This window comes from Lipophrys pholis (assembly GCF_963383615.2).
Source record: "Lipophrys pholis genome assembly, chromosome: 1".
Classification (NCBI taxonomy): Eukaryota; Metazoa; Chordata; class Actinopteri; order Blenniiformes; family Blenniidae; genus Lipophrys; species Lipophrys pholis.
Genome location: NC_137635.1, coordinates 41,491,036 through 41,509,439, shown reverse-complemented (window position 1 = coordinate 41,509,439; position 18,404 = coordinate 41,491,036). Strand labels below are relative to the sequence as shown.

General features: G+C 41.5%; 2 protein-coding genes across 2 annotated transcripts; one reads left to right on the top strand and one right to left on the bottom strand.

Moving 5' to 3' along the window:
* The first annotated feature begins 701 nt into the window (after window positions 1–701).
* rab18b (RAB18B, member RAS oncogene family) lies at window positions 702–5,809 on the top strand. The gene is made up of 7 exons (XM_080462002.1): window positions 702–921; window positions 1,289–1,344; window positions 1,460–1,521; window positions 3,135–3,207; window positions 3,409–3,527; window positions 3,813–3,879; window positions 4,595–5,809. Exons 1-7 carry the CDS (start codon window positions 854–856, stop codon window positions 4,765–4,767), a joined length of 618 nt encoding a protein of 205 aa, XP_080318128.1. The 5' UTR covers window positions 702–853; the 3' UTR covers window positions 4,768–5,809.
* Window positions 5,810–8,808: 2,999 nt separating this feature from the next.
* On the bottom strand, window positions 8,809–17,763 carry LOC308112222 (homeobox protein Mohawk-like; the record flags this gene model as incomplete). Its single annotated transcript, XM_080467561.1, has 6 exons — window positions 8,809–9,175; window positions 15,379–15,454; window positions 16,357–16,689; window positions 16,801–16,954; window positions 17,051–17,210; window positions 17,534–17,763. 6 exons carry the CDS (start codon window positions 17,761–17,763, stop codon window positions 8,866–8,868), a joined length of 1,263 nt encoding a protein of 420 aa, XP_080323687.1. The 3' UTR covers window positions 8,809–8,865.
* Window positions 17,764–18,404: the final 641 nt, after the last annotated feature.

Sequence of the window (18,404 nt, the reverse complement as noted above, 5' to 3'; positions counted from 1 at the left end):
AAGTTTCTCTGAATCTTGTTCACTCAGAAATCCATTAATGGGGTCATAATACGCTAGATTCATTGAAAAATCATTTGACCCTCCTACAAATAGGCAGCTCTGCAAGGTGAAATTACTACAGCACGAAAGGAAGTACTTCCTCCTCTTCCCAAGGTGGGCACGTGTGGGCGGAGCCTGTCCAGCTCACACAGACACAGCAGATTCTGAAATGCAGCTCATGCAAGCATGAGCAAATATTCAAATGGAGGAAAATCAAGAAAAAAACGAGATTTGGGGCAATAAACTTTGAATACGAGATCCATGTGAAATTGTTGAAAAGGTGTATAATAGTAGAATATTCCCCAATGGTACTGAGCTGATTTTGTTATTGATTAATGTGGTTGAGAATTAATTCTATTATGTTTGCTTATTTCTTGTATTGTGTTGTTTTACTTTGCAATGCTAGGATTACAGCAATCATAAAATTTAAGCATTTTGTGTTTCCAGATTAAATAAGCTAAATATTTTGAAGAAATGAAAGATACAGAAAGAACGTTTGATATCTTGTTCATATTGTAGTACAAAAAAACAAAAAACAAAAACCCAAACATAAACAGTAACATTTGCTCCATTAACAGAAAGAGTCTTCAAATCAGCCTTACAATAAGATTTGACGTGACGAATTTGTTTATCGCGACGTGTTCGACTACGCCATCTTCCATGACGTCATGGCGCGCATGTGGGGCGGAAGTTACGCTGGCAGTATAGCAGCAGGCTGTCACCGGAGCCGATAGCCGCCTGCCTCTCGAAAACAAGTAAAAACACATTGTTTTAAAGCCTTAGGAGTGGAAGTCGACCCAGCTGTGAAGAAAACATGGACGAAGACGTGCTGACGACCCTGAAGCTGCTGATCATCGGGGAGAGCGGAGTGGGGAAGTCCAGGTCCGTGGCAGTTTTGCCGCTAGCTTGTTGTTAATGTTGACATTCTGTCTTATATAAGTTTCTTCCTCGCTCGCGAGCGAGCTGCGGCTACAGCTAGCTGCTAACCCAAGTAAATAGCGACTACTGGTCAATTACATGCGAATAATTTGATGGTTGAGTAATGTCGGGCCCAGAGTTGAACTTCGCGTTGTGTTCATGTTAGCATTGAGTTATTATACAATACCGTACTTTGAGGGTAAACATTCAAAGTGCACAGTTGTACCTGTGTGATCGCCCCCAGACAGAAAACCGGTTACTAAAGCAACTCACAACAGCCCCTACGTCCTGTTTATTCTCATGTTCTCCTTCTTTTTTTCCCCCCTCGCAGTCTCCTCCTGAGGTTCACGGAGGACACGTTCGATCCCGAGCAGTCGGCGACAATAGGTTTTCACACACTGAAGCATATACAATAATACACGTTGTGTCCATCGTGCACACTTTAAAACATGAGTTTTATAATGGGTCATCTTTTTGTTATGTTTCTCGTGACTGATTTAAGGTGTGGACTTCAAAGTGAAGACCCTGGCAATAGATGGAAACAAAGCAAAGCTCGCCATATGGGTAAGAACTAAAAAAAAAGAAGAAAGAATCCACATCGTCCAGTTTGTTTTTGTCTGGTTGTCTGGTGACCTCCACAGCTCTGAAAAGCTCCTATGACAAAATGTCAGCCATCATGTCTACACATCCACTCAACAATCATGTCTGAAAACGATCTGATTCATATTCCAATAGCACTAGAATATTAGATGAACAGGTGCATTTAAAAGGCTGTTTCAATGGGAGAAACATGAGTGAAGGAATGTCTTCTGCTTGATACTAATGGTGAGCGACAGTTTATTTATTTCCGAACATATGCTAAATATTAAAAAACAAACTAAATGAATAAAAATTAAAAAGAGACATTCATCCAAATGGGTAATCTAGAGATCACTTGACACACGCTCCAATTTGACAAAATGTGCGGTACTTGTTCGAAAAGTTGGTAGAAAGAAGTATAATACAGTACAGTCTGTAGTAACTGGAGTTTGGATATGCTAGACTTGAATGAACAGGAAATGCACGAGTCTAAATAGGTGGTAATGGATGTTTGGTTGATCATCTAAATATTTGCGCAATTTCATTCGAATAATGACCCATCCAACTATGGGTTTATCTTCTTTGGACTACTGCCAAAACCCAGGCAAAATGGTGGACTCCAAAGAACAAGAGCTGAGCTCCAAATGTTGTAATTTACAAATTATAACTTAACTGTGTGGTACACAGGACTGAGGGCCTGATACAAGTAATTCCTTCTGTAACTTATAATATCAAGAAACAACCTCACAGATCCCTTTTAAGTACCTTAAATCCTCAATAAACAAGATATCACTGAAGTGTATTAATTTCCCCAAATCCTAATTATGCTATAATAATAATGCTGGCTAAAATTCCCTAAATCCTTCTAAAACTAACTGGTAAGCTTCCTCAACTTTGCACCTTTTTTTTTACCTCAATTCGTAGCTAACGTTTGTTTAAGCCATTTAGAAGGACTTGACGTTGTACTAAATATCTTCATGGACACAGTCACCTAGCAGATATTTGTTAAGGCGTTGGTCCCAAATCCCTCTTCAACATGGCTCCATCTGACAATGGGGCGATTCCAGAGAGAATGTCACAGTCATTTTATACTCGCCAATTAACCTCTCAAGAAGGTTTTTGGACTGTGAGTTAAAGAAATTGCGCATATGAAAAGGAGAAATGTGAAAACTGCATAAAGGCCACCGAACCCAACCACAACCTTATTTTAGACTGTTTGTATTTATTCTAATAATACTCATGTGTGTCTGTTATCTGTTTAAGAAAGAAGGAAAGAAAGAAAGAGAGAGAAAGAAAGAAAAAAAAAAAACCCCAAACAAAACAAAACAAAAAACATCTTGAATTTCCACGATTCTCCACAAGATGGCACCATTGCACAATCACAATTGCCGGGTGCAGTTGAAGATACAATAAAATAATGGTTTCTCTTAAATACATGAGGATGGATCTCTACTTTATGAAGTCACATGTCTTCTGAGCCGTGGCAAATGTCACACTGCATTTGTACAAACAGTTATTTGTTTTTAAATGTAATAGATTTTCAGCGTGATCCCAAACAGAGCTGGGAGTCATTCCAGATCCTTTTTCTGCTTTTCCAGGACACGGCTGGACAGGAACGGTTTCGCACTCTGACACCCAGCTACTATCGCGGTGCACAGGGAGTCATACTTGGTAAATAGTTTGATAGTTATAAGGTCTAGCATTAAAATCTCTCTCTCTCTCTCTCTCTCTCTCTCTCTCTCTCTCTCTCTCTCTCTCTCTCTCTCTATCTAGGTGTCATGTCTCAGTCAGTGTTCAGAAGGATGTTTTTCTGTCGACGGTTCATTGATTTTGTTTGTCCAACTCCCTATTTTTTATTTATTTTTTCCCCAGTATATGACGTCACAAAGCGTGACACATTCACAAAGCTTGAAAACTGGCTGAACGAATTGGAAACCTACACAACACGCAACGACATTGTGAAAATGCTGGTTGGGAACAAAATTGACAAGGTGTGCTACTCTCTAGTTTGTTGTTTGTTCTTTTTTTACACTAGTAAACACGGCACCATTGACACGTCAATACTGTTGTCTTCGCTACGTCACCTGCGCCGTGAGCTTTGCCTTCCCCTGCTTTAAGAACTTCTGTGAAATGTTGCGCACGTGTGACTGTGAGCCGCGGTTTTGCCTTTTTCTTGCTGCACTCGTGTTGCACGCTTGTGACGCTTCAACATTTAATCCTTTACCATGTGTGTTCCACATAAGGATAATTCCATCTGCTATTTCTCTGGCTTTCAGGACGATCATGAAGTGGACAGAAACGAAGGTCTGAAATTCGCGAGGAAACACTCTATGCTTTTTATTGGTGAGTATCCGCGTTTGGTTGTATGTTCAGACGCGGTCAGTCGTGGTCACTTAAAGTAATAGAGCCGTAAAATGTAACTTAAAGCCGTTCAGACTTGCTGCACTGCACTTAAAAGTCAGGCCTGTAATTGCACAGTTGGAACAAGTCGACACATCCCGGAGTAAGCTGTGCATTTAGCTCGCATTAGTTGTTTTGTTTATGTCCCGCTGCCGCTCCCGAGACGGTGCTGAAAGATGTGGCCGCTCCAGAGGGGCTGCATTCTGATTAAAATCTAAACGAGCTTTCATTTGTCGAGTCCACACGTGTTCTTGATTCTTCATCTCCGAGCTGTCCCTCTCCGGGAAATTAGGTTAACGTTTCTGTGCAGTTTCCATTTTAGAAAAGGGCCAAATTAAGGGGTTCGGTGCCGGGCCGGGCCAGAAGATGTCGGTGGGCGGAGTCCGCGGCGAGGATGTCTTCATCCCGCTGGATTTCTCTCGGCCTCCTCAATGAAGTCATTTCATACATCATGTGTCGCGTTCGCCAACAAACGGATATTTTAAAGTGCTTCGTCACTTGTGTCACAGGGTTGTAAAAAAACAAAAAAAAAAACCCCACAGATGTTCAACCTAAATTAAGTGGAGTTTGTCGACTTAATTTATTCTTTTATTTGTTGTTTGTGACGTCTTGGAAAACGCTCAACCGGTCTCACCCCGTAAATCCTTCCTGTGCGCAGAGGCCAGCGCAAAGACCAAAGATGGCGTCCAGTGTGCCTTTGAGGAGCTCGTGGAGAAGATCCTCCAGACTCCGGGCCTTTGGGAGAGCGACAACCAGGGGCAGAAGATCCGTCTGGGGGAGCAGGAGCAGGGCAGGGCCGGGGCGTGCGGGGGCTACTGCTCCATCCCCTGAAAGTGGACAAAACCACAAAGCACCAACCTGAGAGGAAGGACGACGGACCAGAAACTAAGAGATAAAGAGGGGGGAGGTGGATATGTACTACATTAAGAGAAAAGTTAATGATCCGAGCGATTCTGTCGTTAAGAGTGGACATTGCTGTTTGCACACTTATATCTCAACCACCAACTGTCACTATTTTCCGTTTAGAACCTGATCGAACGAATCGTTCAGAGAGAAAAAAAAAAAAAGCCTATCGTCAAGAGAAAGTGGAGAGTTTTAAATCCGCCTCGTGAGTTCACGTCTGGTTCGGATTTATCTTATTGGCACCAGTGATCCAGCTGTACATTAAGACATCGGGTTACTAGCGTAGTGCCCGTAACCCAAACCAATTTGTAGGTTACAGGATCTCGCCTGTCAAACTGAATTCAAAAGAATTAATCCTAATCAGTATTGTAAGTCACCCAGATCCTTCTCCGAAAGGCTTGTTCGATACGTCCGCTTTCATTGTTCCGCGAATGTCACAGTACAAAATGTTCTGCTGTATATAGACTAGAGCATTGGAAGCTTCATTAAAACCAACCTGGACTGAGTTATGGTGGCAGAGAATCATTTTGTAGACTTCTTTGAACGCTGAGGTTCCTTTCAGGCTTTCGCCGCGCCGTGCGCCAGAACACCGTGAGTGCTCCCGAAGAGGAAACATTCTGCAATGTCACGAAAAGCGATTTATCGTTGACCTCACGCTAAGTTTGGTTCATTTCTTGTCAAGTTCCATCGAATTATTTCCTTCAGAGCAGATAGAGGCTTTCAATTGTGTTTAATTCTCCTGGAATTTAAATATACAAGACAAATTAATCCTCTCTGTCTTTATTTTTAGATTGTTATTATTTCTTTTTTTTGGTTTTGTTTGTTTTTCTCTTTGCATGTGTGATCTGGACCATAACTTCCAGTGCAAATAAAGTTTACAGTATCAAGACTTGTTGCAATAAAAAAAAAAAAAAAAACACGCCCTTTTACTCACGTCAGCTCACAGATCATTTCGCTTAATAGAAAATAAGGAGCCATCAGCTTTACCCTGCGATTTATTTTAATTTCAATTTTATATTCAGCTGCTTCTCTCTGTCCTTTTTATGTTTGTGCTGGCATGTTGAAGTCATCTCTCGCTTGTAATACAAGAGTGTTCATTTCTACCTTCACAATATATTAGTTTGCCGTTTGTTTCCTGATGTAAAATTCATGTTGCTCATTCCCTCCTGTCGTTTTTTTTCTTTCCTTTTTTTTCTTCTTCCTCTTCTTCTCGCTTTGGCCGCGTCTTTCCCGCTCATATTCAGTGAAGTGTTTAAATTGATATCTGCCTTAACGTTTGAGAGACATTTGCTGGAAGAGTAATGGTCAATTACTGTTTGAGTTGTTTCAAACTGAAATAAATGACAACCTCAACACGCCGCCGCTCAAGTTCATCTGTTGTTTAATTACCGTCGGAGAGCTGCCGCTGAGTGTCTGTGTGTGGGTTTTCCTGGAGCTCGCCTAATGAGAAGCAGCTCCGTGAGGCGCTCTTTCCATGATACTTTGTTGATGACTCGCATCTTGTAGATACAAGACCCAAAAACATTCCTCCAAGATAATGTCAAGAAGACCAAAAACTGGGACACTTGTGGAAAAACCTTGTTAATCATGTTTTGTTTGAAAAAAAAAAAAAAGGAAAAAAAGAAGAAGAAAAACAGTTCCAGTATGAGATTACAAGCTGAAGTTTAGTGTCAGGATGTCCTCAGATGTAGGACTGTGTCCACACATGCAAGAGCGCCAGACATTTTCACAAAACTGGATGTTTGTGTTTCAAGGATTGGAGATTTTTAATAAGTCCTATATTGGATTTTGAGGTTAGAAATCTCATTTGAATTTTAAGTTGCATGAGTTACAGTGATGATGGGAGACTTTTTCTTTTTCTTTAAGCCGTACCTTCAGGTTTGACCACCATGATATATGCATTAGACTCCTCTGTTCCCCAACACATCCCATTGAAATTGTTCATTTATTTATTTTTTATTTATAATTGCAGTCCAACATGTAAAACATGCAGGGAAGAGAATACCTGACTTAGTTTGTATCATTATTATTAATTTCATTATTGTCCCGCTTGTTGATTCATTCAATCTGGCTTGTAGCGCTGCACCAATGAAATGACTGCGTTATTAAAACACACGAACTTAGACATGAAATCTACTAAACTGAACAGATTTTCTTACGCCAGTAGAAAGCAGTGGCGGCAATGTGACGCGAAGCCGTAGGGGTCCGTAGGGGGCCGTTGGAAATCATTGACAAGTGAAATGTTTAACAGTCGGTTACAGCGAAGCAACATGTGTTTGATTTAACCTGACAATTTTTAATTGTTAGATGTTTGAATATCACACTTTGTTTTCTCCCAAACCAAACTAGCCCCTCCAGACACCTCAACGCTTAAGCTGCTAAAAATCTTAGTGTTGTGTCAAAAAACATGTACCTGCCTAGTGACATGCATTTAGTATATTGATGGCGTTCACGTCGTGTAATAAGCCATCATGCGGTCGGTTCACCGTGAGTCAGAAAGTGAGGAGGTGGCTGAATGCAGCCGTCATGGTTGTTTGACAGAATTACGAGCAGCTGTTGTTGGGAAAAAAAAACAAACCTTTTCCACATCATGATAAAAGATGCAAATTCAAATTTTAAAGATGGAATCTAACAAGTTCTCCATCCATCTTTTAGACGGCTTTGTTAAAGTCCTGATGGCATGCCATCCCGGCCGACTGTGGGTGAGGTCAGGAGGTTACACACACACACACACACACACACACACACACACACACACACACACACACACACACACACACACACACACACACACACACACACACACACACACACACACTGCACACAGGTCAACAGTCCATCACAGGAAACCAAACACTGCAGAACACTCACACCTACAATTACAGTCACGCTTTAAGTTTGAAATGCTAGTTTGGAGAAAACACACACACACACGAGAACATGCAAACTCCACAAACAATAAAACCTTCCATCAGAGTACGAGCCGGAGACTTCCTCGCTGTGAGGCAGCGCGACAACGAGGTGCAGCTTTGACCAAAACTGAGCCAACGATTCTTTTTGGTGGTTAATGGCTCACACACACCGGAGCTCAAATATGCAAGGTAGCAGTTATTTGTGCCTGAACAGAAGTGTGTCATTCGTACCGTCATATTAACGTTTGTGACTCGTACCTGTGTGCTCGGCAGCGTGGACGAGGACAGCGACATAATATATCGAATATGAAAAATAAGATTTCATTGTTAGATGTAATCGATTATCGCTACAAATACGTTTTACACTTTTTTATTCGTTGAACTGTGTGTGTAAAAACATTTATGCAGAAGTTTCCCAGGTTAGTGGGTCACTTCAGCCACTAAATGTAACACAGGTCACTTTGGATTGATCAGAAAAAGTCTCAAAGAGGATCTCCCAGCTGGATAATCTTCACTTTAACCTCCGCTATCTGAAAAAAAACCATCTCCCAGTTTGGTCCAGTATGCCACCCTCATCACATCCCTCATTACATCCCACATTACAACATGCAAATATGCAATTTCAAAGCATATAATGAAAAAAAAAACAACCAAACTGTACAAGCTACATCTGCACACATGAAGACTACCACTAAACACAGCCCAGGGAAACACAGCCACGCAGTCTCGGCCACTGCAAAGCCATGATTTAAAGCAGACGAGCGGTCAGAAGATTTCACATTGGTTTTATTCAAATAGCTGCTGTCAAACTTAAGCGTTGGATGATGATCCAGTCTCCTGAAAGTTAATATAACTTACTTCAACAGAAAGACACAAGGAACATAGCAAAAACAGACAATGTTCAACTGCATTAGGTTAGTGTTTCCATTTACAATATATATATATATATATATATATATATAAAAAAAAAAAAAACGATTGAAAATGTTAAGTTTAATCAGCATTGCAAAACAACGGTCTCAGAGGCTGTACAAAGGGTATACTGCAAGGCACTTAGGCATCTGGTATTTCTATATGAAACGACGTGCTGAGGCCAGACGCTGACGTTTAATGTCTACACGCTGTTGGCCAGGGCGACTTTGACCGTCTGAACCTCGGCAATATGAGAGGATTTCTGGATGATCCGGCTCGTGAGGGCGGGCCCTGCGGAGCAGCTCTGTCCTGTGACACACATCCTGTCTGTGATAGCGGTCCTCATTATGGAGAAGGGCCCCCGCGTGCAGGGCTGCCCCATGGCAGCGCCGGGTGCAGTTTGCCCCTGGGCCAAGCTGGTCAGAGCCACAGCTGCATGGATCTCCCTCCAGCTCTGGTCGTCCTGTCTCTGAGGAACATCCTCCACCTCCTGCTGCCGCTTCTGCTGGTTCCTGTCAATATATAACGTACAATATGCTCCATGAGAGGGGAAAAGTTGAGCCGGAACTGAAATCTCCACCAACATAAAGCCAGAATTCAGTCGAATCTGAGTTAAGTCTCGTAAACGGAGGAAACCACACGGATATCTTTATTTCACTACCTAAACATAATTACCATTTCAAGAAGGAGATGGTCGACAAGACTGAGGTAAAAACTCGACCGTGTTCCAGCGTCTGCTCGCTCCAAAGTGAAAACAAGCTGGTTTGTCTCCTGTTGAGCGGCTTGGAGCGCCCAGAGTGGACCAGTGGCTCATGCAGAGTGAAACGTGGCTGCATTGTACAGGCACGCATGTTGAATCTCAAAAGGCTTCTCAAACCAAAAGTAAATGGGGTGTAATGTTGCTCTCCTCCAACATCGACCAAAATAGTCTGCACAACAGAGCTGAACAGCCTGCTTCGTGCTCCCAAGCCTTTTGGCCACGATACCTAAAACCAAAGCCGCTTAAAGCTGCAAAGCTATGCTTTAACAGGTCTGCCGAGCTCCATTTTTTTCACGACATGACAGAAGGCCGAAAGGACAAAAAAACCCGCATGAGCTGTCTCTAAAGAGTTTATCTTACAGAGGGGGGACATATGTACATATCGCCGCCCAACCCTGGAAAGCTGATAGAAGAGTTGTTCGACCTTCAACAAGCAGTTTTAAGGAAAGTGTTCGGATGCCTCTTAAAGAAGGAAAAGATCGACGTTGGAGGTTTTCAGAAACATCCCAGAAGGGTCAACTAATAGATACTACACAAATACTCCCTAGATTGAAGTACAAGTGTTGTGACGGCCATCTGTTTTGGACTTTGTTATATTTTAACATCCAGACACCATATCGATGTTGTTATGTTGTTTAATTCCTTCACTTCCTGCGATTTCAGTCGCCTCACCTGCAAATCATCAAGCACTCTATATGAAGATTTTTCATATTTTCTTTTATGTTTTGCTCGTTTTCGCATTTCAATTCTCCACTTTTACCTTGTGAACTACTTTCTGTGCATCGCTGTCCTTGAAGATTATCAAACTTTTTTTTTTTTTTTTTCACATTTGAACTGTTTGTCTCTATATGGAAGACTCTTGTTTGAACTACATCATCACATCTGTATTTTCTCCTCCTCTATCCTATTCTTAAAATACTATCTACATTACTTATTCAAACTTTGATGAAACACATGATACATCAGAGAGACAGTGAAGAATCAAAGCAGCTGATTGTCGCAGTTATTGATGCTGAAGCTGCATGAGATGACTTGACGAGTGATCGAGTTACTTTAAAAGTCATAGGTGAAATCCAGTGTATTTTTTTCCAGAAAATAATTTATTATGCGTTTCAAAACTGTGATGCAAGTTTTGATGATGATCTGTGTCATTGCAGAGACCTCAGCTGGTCAATTCATTGTGAAAACAGTGATATCAAGTCACTATGTGTGCATGTGCATTTATTTATGTGCACATGAATCATCACCACCAAATAAGGATTCAAGACTCCTTCAGAAAGTTGTCGATTAATTTTTAATGCTTTTGAGAACTTGTACTCTAAATTCTTCCTTAAGTAAATGAGTGCAAATTGTGTTTATCACTTACAGCAAAGCTTTTCTTAACGCAACAATCTGGACTTATACTTTGGTTAATAAATCCAGTACTTTTGTGTTCAACTTTAGAGCTCCCTGGTTTAGGAAACCCTTTTTTTTTTCTTCTTCATAGTTTACACCTAAAAAAAAGACCCGGATGACCCCTATGAATGGATCTGATCTCAGTTAGTTGCTGTCCAAGACAGGCCAGAACCGCCCCCAAAGACAAAGCGAAAAGGGGGAATCACACTTTTCAAGTTGAAAAGTGCACACAAAAAGTAGGGCTTCATGGATCCAACAATGAAACATAACACGTACCTGTCACATTGAGTTGAAGTATAGTCCACTGCGTCTGCAAAAGAAAAGAATAGCGCTCAGTAAAATGCACAAATACATGAATCACTGGATAGAAGTGAAATTGCAAACAGACTATTCAGAGCACAATCAGCGGTTGGACCAGACTGTGTTCATATCATATGTTAGTGATAAATAGTTTTCATGTAAACATGTTTCTAATTTGCAGCATGTGTGTGAGAATATATACATGGGTTTAGCGTGTGTTTGGATAATGGCATCTCCGAATATTTGTGCATTGTTTATGACAGTATTATGTGACTCAGATGACAAGGCAAAGGCAGGATTTCTCTTGAGATTGAAATAAAAAGTGTGTGTAGGTGGGTCTGTCCCACAATGCAATGTGCTATGAAGACACATACTTTTTCACCCCCCCCCCCCTCCCTCTATAGTTTTTTTGTAAACTCTGCTTGCACCTGTACAGTTTTTCTGTCCTGGGCAATAAATTCAACAATAGAGGCAGGAAGTGAGTGTGTGAGTATCCTCTGTAAAAACAGAGGAAGAAGGAGAGGTCAGCCATTCTCACAAATAAAATCTATCTGGAGAAGAAATCTTCAGGAGAAGAAGAGAAAAAGGGGCTTCTGCGGTAACGTTATACCTCTTGGACAATTTCTGTTTGCGGTCTCGCGCATAAGTGTGTATTATATGTAGAACATATTTTCCATTTCAGCACTGGACTATTTCCTTTACTCACTGGAGCAGATAGAAGCCGGTCAAAAGTGATTTTTCTTCAGAGAGCAATAGACGGGGAAATTAGAGGCCCACTGTGAAACACAGCCTTTCAATGCTAACAGCCCGAAACATCCTCAGCTCTGATTTCTTCATGCATGCTGGAGCCAAAAGCAACTACTTGTTAATAGTAAATCATTTGACTGTTTTATGGTTTTTGTAGCCTCTAACATCCCTAAGCATGCATTTCTCCTTCAAGCAAGTCCACGTATAGCCAAAAGAAGTAGTTCGACCAGACTGTTGTATTTCAAAATATGGCTACTTCAAGTTTTTAGTCTCAAATTTGCAGCGGGGATCAGTTACGGCTGATTTTGCAAGCTGTACTATGAAGCTACTCACTTTCCTGCATTGAGTATACATGTACATATTACTTATTCTGGAACTCACGTTTAATTATTTCCAAATGAATAACAGCTTATTTTCATCCTCTGTGTATTTTTTGTAAAGCATTTTATGTGGAAAATCAACCCATTTCTCTCTCAAGAAAACTTAAGCCATGGTTAAAACTACACAGTATGTTGTTTGGACGTGTCACAATTTTTCCCGTTTTGAAATCGAATTAAAATACACGAAACATATTGTACTGCAATGGTCATAAAGTATTTAAGTTTGGATAATCACAATTAGATTTTTTAGGAAAAAAAGGATTCTTTAATAATACTTGAAGTTCACTTAAAGATGCTTTATATTTTTGATGTACCCGAAGTATGCCTCTTCCATAAGGCTAGGATATCCACATACATAGCAAATTATCAACATCAAATATCTTTCCACAACAGTACAAACTAATTCAGACAGGCTTAATTTGGCCAATGTTTTCTTTTTCTTCACTTTCTCTGAAAAGAGCATTTTGTCGTTTTGTGTGCAGAATAGAAGCAATGCTGCTCAGACGTCTGCTCCCTCTGTGAGCCTAGCAGCACGGCCCACAAGCCATCCTCACGGGGATTACGTCTCGCAACAAAATATCACAGTACTCTGTGCAAAGCACCAATTCATTTAAATACATGCTTCATCGTCGGTTAAAAAACAATGATTTGACAATTTTTTGAATGTATAAACCCCCCCCCCCCCTGAGAAAAGTCAGAATGTCTTTGGTCACCGTAAAGCCAACAAAAAAATGTCAACCTGTATTTTGTCTCAATAATAATAATGTACAGGTTAAGCAAATAGGATGGCCAGGTTTAGAAGTATTTGTAAGTTTATAGTTCAACCTAGAAAAGAACCAAGCTTTCTAAGTTAGGTAACTCAAGCTGTGCCTGGCATTTAAACTGATATCAGTTCCCCATTACTCTTCAAATACTCTCAACATGGCGCTGAAATAATTGTAGTCTCCAAAATCTTTAAGCGTTTGATAACTTTTGTTTCTGAACTTTAGGCTCCTACTCTCTGCTGCTGCTGCTGCTGCTGCAGGTTGTGCCTCACGTCGCCGTCCCGCCATGAGATAATGTCTACATGAGCAGATCTGAACCCATTGGTATAAATCTCCCAAGCTCTCAAGTCAACAACTCTCAGCTCGTTTCTTAGGTGTGTCGGTGCCACGCTGGAACACAATTTTCCTTGATGCAGATATGTATTTAAGAACAAGGTTGAGACTCCCCTCTCTGCATGCATGTTTTCGTTTCAAACAGAAAGGCTGGAAAATGCAGTGAGGCGTTTGTCCAGATATGTTTTTTGCCACTCTGCGGCTAATAAAACATAATTCTGGTCACATTTACGGCTCTCCAGCCTTCTGGAGGGAAATTCTCCACTTGATGTGTGTACCATGTTATATAAAACAAACATTGCCGTACATTATATCGCAACATCACTCACTCATTAGACTTTTACAGTCCATGGGAATTACACTGATATCTTTAAAGTGCCCTTGTAAGACACTGTGTTGTGGCATTGCTTTTTAGTAAATCACTTTAGCCTATGCGACTGTTTTAGCCGTCTCCCGGGTGGAGTATAAATGTGTTAATGGCGTTAGTGCCTGTCATGAATCTGGCAGCTTGACTTTCCACTTCACCTCCACATAGGAGCCCTGCTGGGTTGCAACCACCATTAATACAACCATAGGGACATATTAAAAGTTCGCACAAACATTTTCGACAGCAGTGCCCACATAGTATGCAATGATCTCATTAAAAAAAAAGTATGACTTAATTATGAGGGTATATGGGATGTTTATAGGATTGGTTTACTGCTTTGGGAAATTCAGAGAGCTAAGAGTATCAACACCACAATGATTTCTGTAAGTACGTTGAGGTCCGAGGCAGCTGTGGAGCAGCGGTGCGAGGTATTGTCATTTAATCCCAGGACCTTTGTGCCGAAGTAGATGTAAAAGGCAATTTTACCTGAGCAGTCACATTCAGTCATCTGCACACACACCAATGGTGGTGGCTGCCATTGGTGTGTAATGTGAACATTTTGACATGAATGTAAGCCTAAAGGTCTGACTCAGTTTGACCAACTGAGCCACAGCCACCCTATAGTGTCTATAGTGCCCCCCCCCCCCCATCCTTCTATTGAATAGGGACCACGAAGAAAGACAGATCCTTTACATTTACAGTTACCAGCATATAGATCCAAGCTACCACCAGTGTGAATGACTTTAAAGAGGGTTAAAACTGTTAAAACCTCTTTCACATGACATTTACTCTGAAAACCACTTATCTTAGCTCAACACAAGACTAAATATAGATGAAAGCAGCTAATTTGATTCATTGGCCTTTTAGGTTTTAGCTGTTTGACTCAAAAACGAACTGAAAAGCACCTTCAATACTTTTGAAAGCAATAAATAGAGGCAGATTTTGAAACAGTCGTGAGTTTCTTGGGACAAAGTCACCGTCTGCCCACTACAAATCATTCACCTTGAAAAATAACATTTCCACTTGCAGTGTTTGTACAAATTAAATCATCACTGTATAAATCATTACTTAGCAATTGATACTTACATTTCTTTTCTCTCCATTATTAAAATGGAAGCTATGCTCACCTTGCTGCCGACTATCGGTGTGTTTAATCTAAGTGGACTGTTCTCAAGACTTTTCCTTTCAAGTGGAATAGTTCAATAAGAACTTGTTTGTAAAGCATTTGTTGCATTAAAAAAAAAAAAAAGTTCTTTTTATCAAGATATGCTCCTGCATACAAACGGATTCTACCACAAAAGAATTGCCTGGATACACAAAAAGCACCTCTTACGGAAATGATCAAGTCAGGAAATATCAACACAATGTATGTCATGTCCCTGTTTCAGAGTGAGGTTTTTTTGGTGTTTAGGAGTAGAATTGGTTTAAAAGTCTCGACAAATCAATGCACCTTTAAACTGATTTTTGAGTGGGGAAAGTAGCACTGGGGTAAAGCTGGCTGCCAAAACTCACACAAGCCAAGGGAGCAAACTTTCACCCGCAAACTCTGATGGGAAAAGCCAAAAGAACATTAGAGATGTTGCTCTGCGTTGTCTCACAGATGAGTGGCGGCTCGTTTCACTGACAGACTGCTCCAGTACTGTATTTGGCTGGGAGTTCTACTTCTCACCCTGGGAAGAATAAAGTCTCAGACGTTCTGTAATTGTCCTTCAGACTGGACTGGACATTTCCACCATGGCAAGAAGCTGAAGCGGAACAAATGGCACATTCTCGTATATGGAAATGATATTTGCGGTTTGTAGTGGCAGCCAGCGCGAGCTTCATCCAATTTTAAAATGAGGGATTTCAGCGTCTGCATGAGTCTTTATTAGTAATGTTTGTAGAGGCTTTGGCTGCCGTGCCTTTGCGGATTTGAGGCTTGTCAGTGTGCTGTGCTCCCGATGGGTCTGAAAAGGGCACCCAGGTGTCAGGCTCCCTCCCAGTTTTTCTGTCGCTTTATAATTGAATCTTGCAGAGCTTCCGACTTTCACTGCAATGTCAGAGATTTATTAATGTCAGGGAGCTCTGAGGAGCCATGTGGAAGTTTCTCTTTGTTCTGTTCTCATTTTACTGTACACTGTGGCGTGTTAAAAAAGAAAAAAAAGAAAAAGAGAAGTGAGGGGAAGTGGAGTAGTTAAACTGTCAATTTGCTTCAACTTCAGCATAAACCAGCAATTAGAAAAAAGAAAAAAAAAGAACAAGATTTCCATAAATAGGAGGTGCTGTCATTTCTTTAACTAACTTTGTTACGTTTGTTTAAGTCAGCCTAAAATGACATTTTATTATTATTTATGTCTTTGTCTCAGATTTGATTGATATATTCAGTTGCGGTCAGGTTGAGGCAAAATTCAAAGCGGCTGTTCTTGCTGAGGGAACATCCCACAAAGCTGTGTGCATTTCTATTGGGCGCAGGATGAGTGAAGGCCTTCGAGTGCAGGATGACTCATCAAATATTTGGGACCATTTACAGGCGAGAAACAAGAAAGCAAAACATTTCCTTCACAAGTCAGGTTCACAAGATAATTACGAATTGCCCCGAAATAAAAAGTATTTTCATGAGTCGAGACTTGATGCTTGTGCGCGAGACAAAAAGTCAAACTCCTCTCACCCATGTGGTAGACGAAGTTGGCCTCTGTTTCGTAGGACGACGCCGGGGACGACACGGCCTCTCGATCGCAGTCGTTGGAACTGAACGACTCGGAGTGGCTCCGCCTCTTGCGGACGTGGGCGACGCCGTCGGCCCCCTTCACCGCCATCATGTGTCGCAGGGTGTCGTTCAGATAGCGGTTCAGTAAACTGCTCTTGTACTTGGACGGAGGGGAGGCGCTGTCGTCGCCGGCCATGGCGAGGACGCCGCTCGGCTTCTCCAGCACGCTCTTGTGCGACGACGACCTGCCAAAGTTTGGCTGGCTGATGGGAGCCTGCAGGGGACACTCCTCATCTGCAGCAAATGAAACAAAACAAACAAACGAAGCACACATCTTAAGAAAAACGAGACATTTTCAATGATTACAAATGAAAGAACGATGACTGTTGAACTCAGAGGCCTCACCATCTGAGTTGGAGTCGTCACTGCACACGCTCAGCCTCTCTGCGTTTCCCTGGATGTATTTATTGTACAGTTTGATCCTCAGGGCCCAGCTCAGGTCCGGCTGCCTCACTGTGTTCTTCAGTCTTCGTCGGGCATTTGCAAACCAGTTTGAAACCTGCACAGGACATTGTTTATGTTAACAAATGTTACCAAAATTCAGTATGAGCACAACTTCAAAGGTTTTTTTTTTTTTTTTTTCTCCTCTTTTTACCTGCACTAGTGTCATATGTGAGCCCAGAGCCAAGAGGACTTTCTCCGTCTTGGTGGGGTATGGGTTGTCCCGGTGTTTGTACAGCCAGTGTTTAAGTGGCCGGGCCATGTCCTGCAGCACCTGCCTCTTGTGGCGAACTTTGACCCCGCTCAGACGAGACCTGGAGGAGTCAGAAATCAACTGGGAGTTTTACTATGCTCCTCTACCGCCCACCCAGAACGATTTCCCACCTCAGTTTCACACTTTTCCAAAATTATACGTCAGAGTACAGTCAGACTCTGTGACATTCCTTTCTTTAAAGATTTTTTTTGTTATATATGTTATTTGTAAAATGTATTGAAAAGCTTAATGCAAGTCCAAATGTCAAGTTCCAGTGTTATCTTTATAATTCTGAGTAACTGTGACTTTTTCAGTCAGGCTTTTACAAAAAAACACTATTATATTTATCCAACACAGATGGAAAAAAAAAAGAAAAAGTCCTACCCATATCTCCTGTACTTTATGGTGGAGTTGTTTTCATTTGTCTCCTGGCAGTGGAGCAGATCTGTGTTCTGTCCTTCTGTTAAACTCGTCTGAGGCGAGTCGACACAGTTCAGTCTGCCCCTCTCCTCCACTCTCCCGCTGTCGTCCAGATGAAGCAGAGTATCGGACCTCATCACAGCAGCTTCGTTCATTCTTAAACAGGCAGAGTCGTCCTCGATCAACAGGTGCATCAGCAGACCCCTTGGTGTAAAGACAAGCGATAGATTCCCATTCTGGAGAGATTCAATATAAAAAAGTAGGTTAAAAAAAAACCCAACAAACTGAAAAGTTCCTTTTTCCTTGTTCAGTGTCCACGAGAGCAGAAGATGACGGAGTCTTAGGAGAGAATAATGTTTGTAAAGTCAGAAGATGTTGTCTGGTTTAGTGTCAGCTGAGGAGAGTTCAAATAACCTGCTGCTGTGCTGCCTATTGGCTCTTCCTCTACCCAATCGCCTCCCTTGGAGGACTCTGCGAGGAAAAGCTTGCAGAGCAGCAGCAGCAGCGGCAGCAGCAGCAGGACTCCTTGATATGAAAACTATTGCACATAACTATTAGCAAAGGTGGTCATTAGATTTACAACTGAGATGTTGTCCGCTGTTGACTGCAGTCTGTTAAGCACTTAAACATGCCCTCATAGTTTCTGCATGAGGCACACGGTTCTCGCTGATCTTGTGGTTTTACCAAAAATCGTGTCAGCAAATAATAATACATGTTTTACCAGGAGATTCTGGAAATTTATGGGCATAATTACATGGTCGCTAATAACCAGCAAAACCACCAAGCTGTGCCTAGTGTTTGGAAGTGAACCATGTTGTTTTAAAATGGATATCAG

Bases quoted from the DNA above. Each gene is read 5' to 3' on its own strand.
- rab18b (XM_080462002.1), top strand. From the start codon at position 854: ATGGACGAAGACGTGCTGACGACCCTGAAGCTGCTGATCATCGGGGAG. The intron at 1,522-3,134 runs GTAAGAACTAAA...CTGCTTTTCCAG, and splicing joins AAGCAAAGCTCGCCATATGG to GACACGGCTGGACAGGAACG. The intron at 3,880-4,594 runs GTGAGTATCCGC...TCCTGTGCGCAG, and splicing joins ACACTCTATGCTTTTTATTG to AGGCCAGCGCAAAGACCAAA.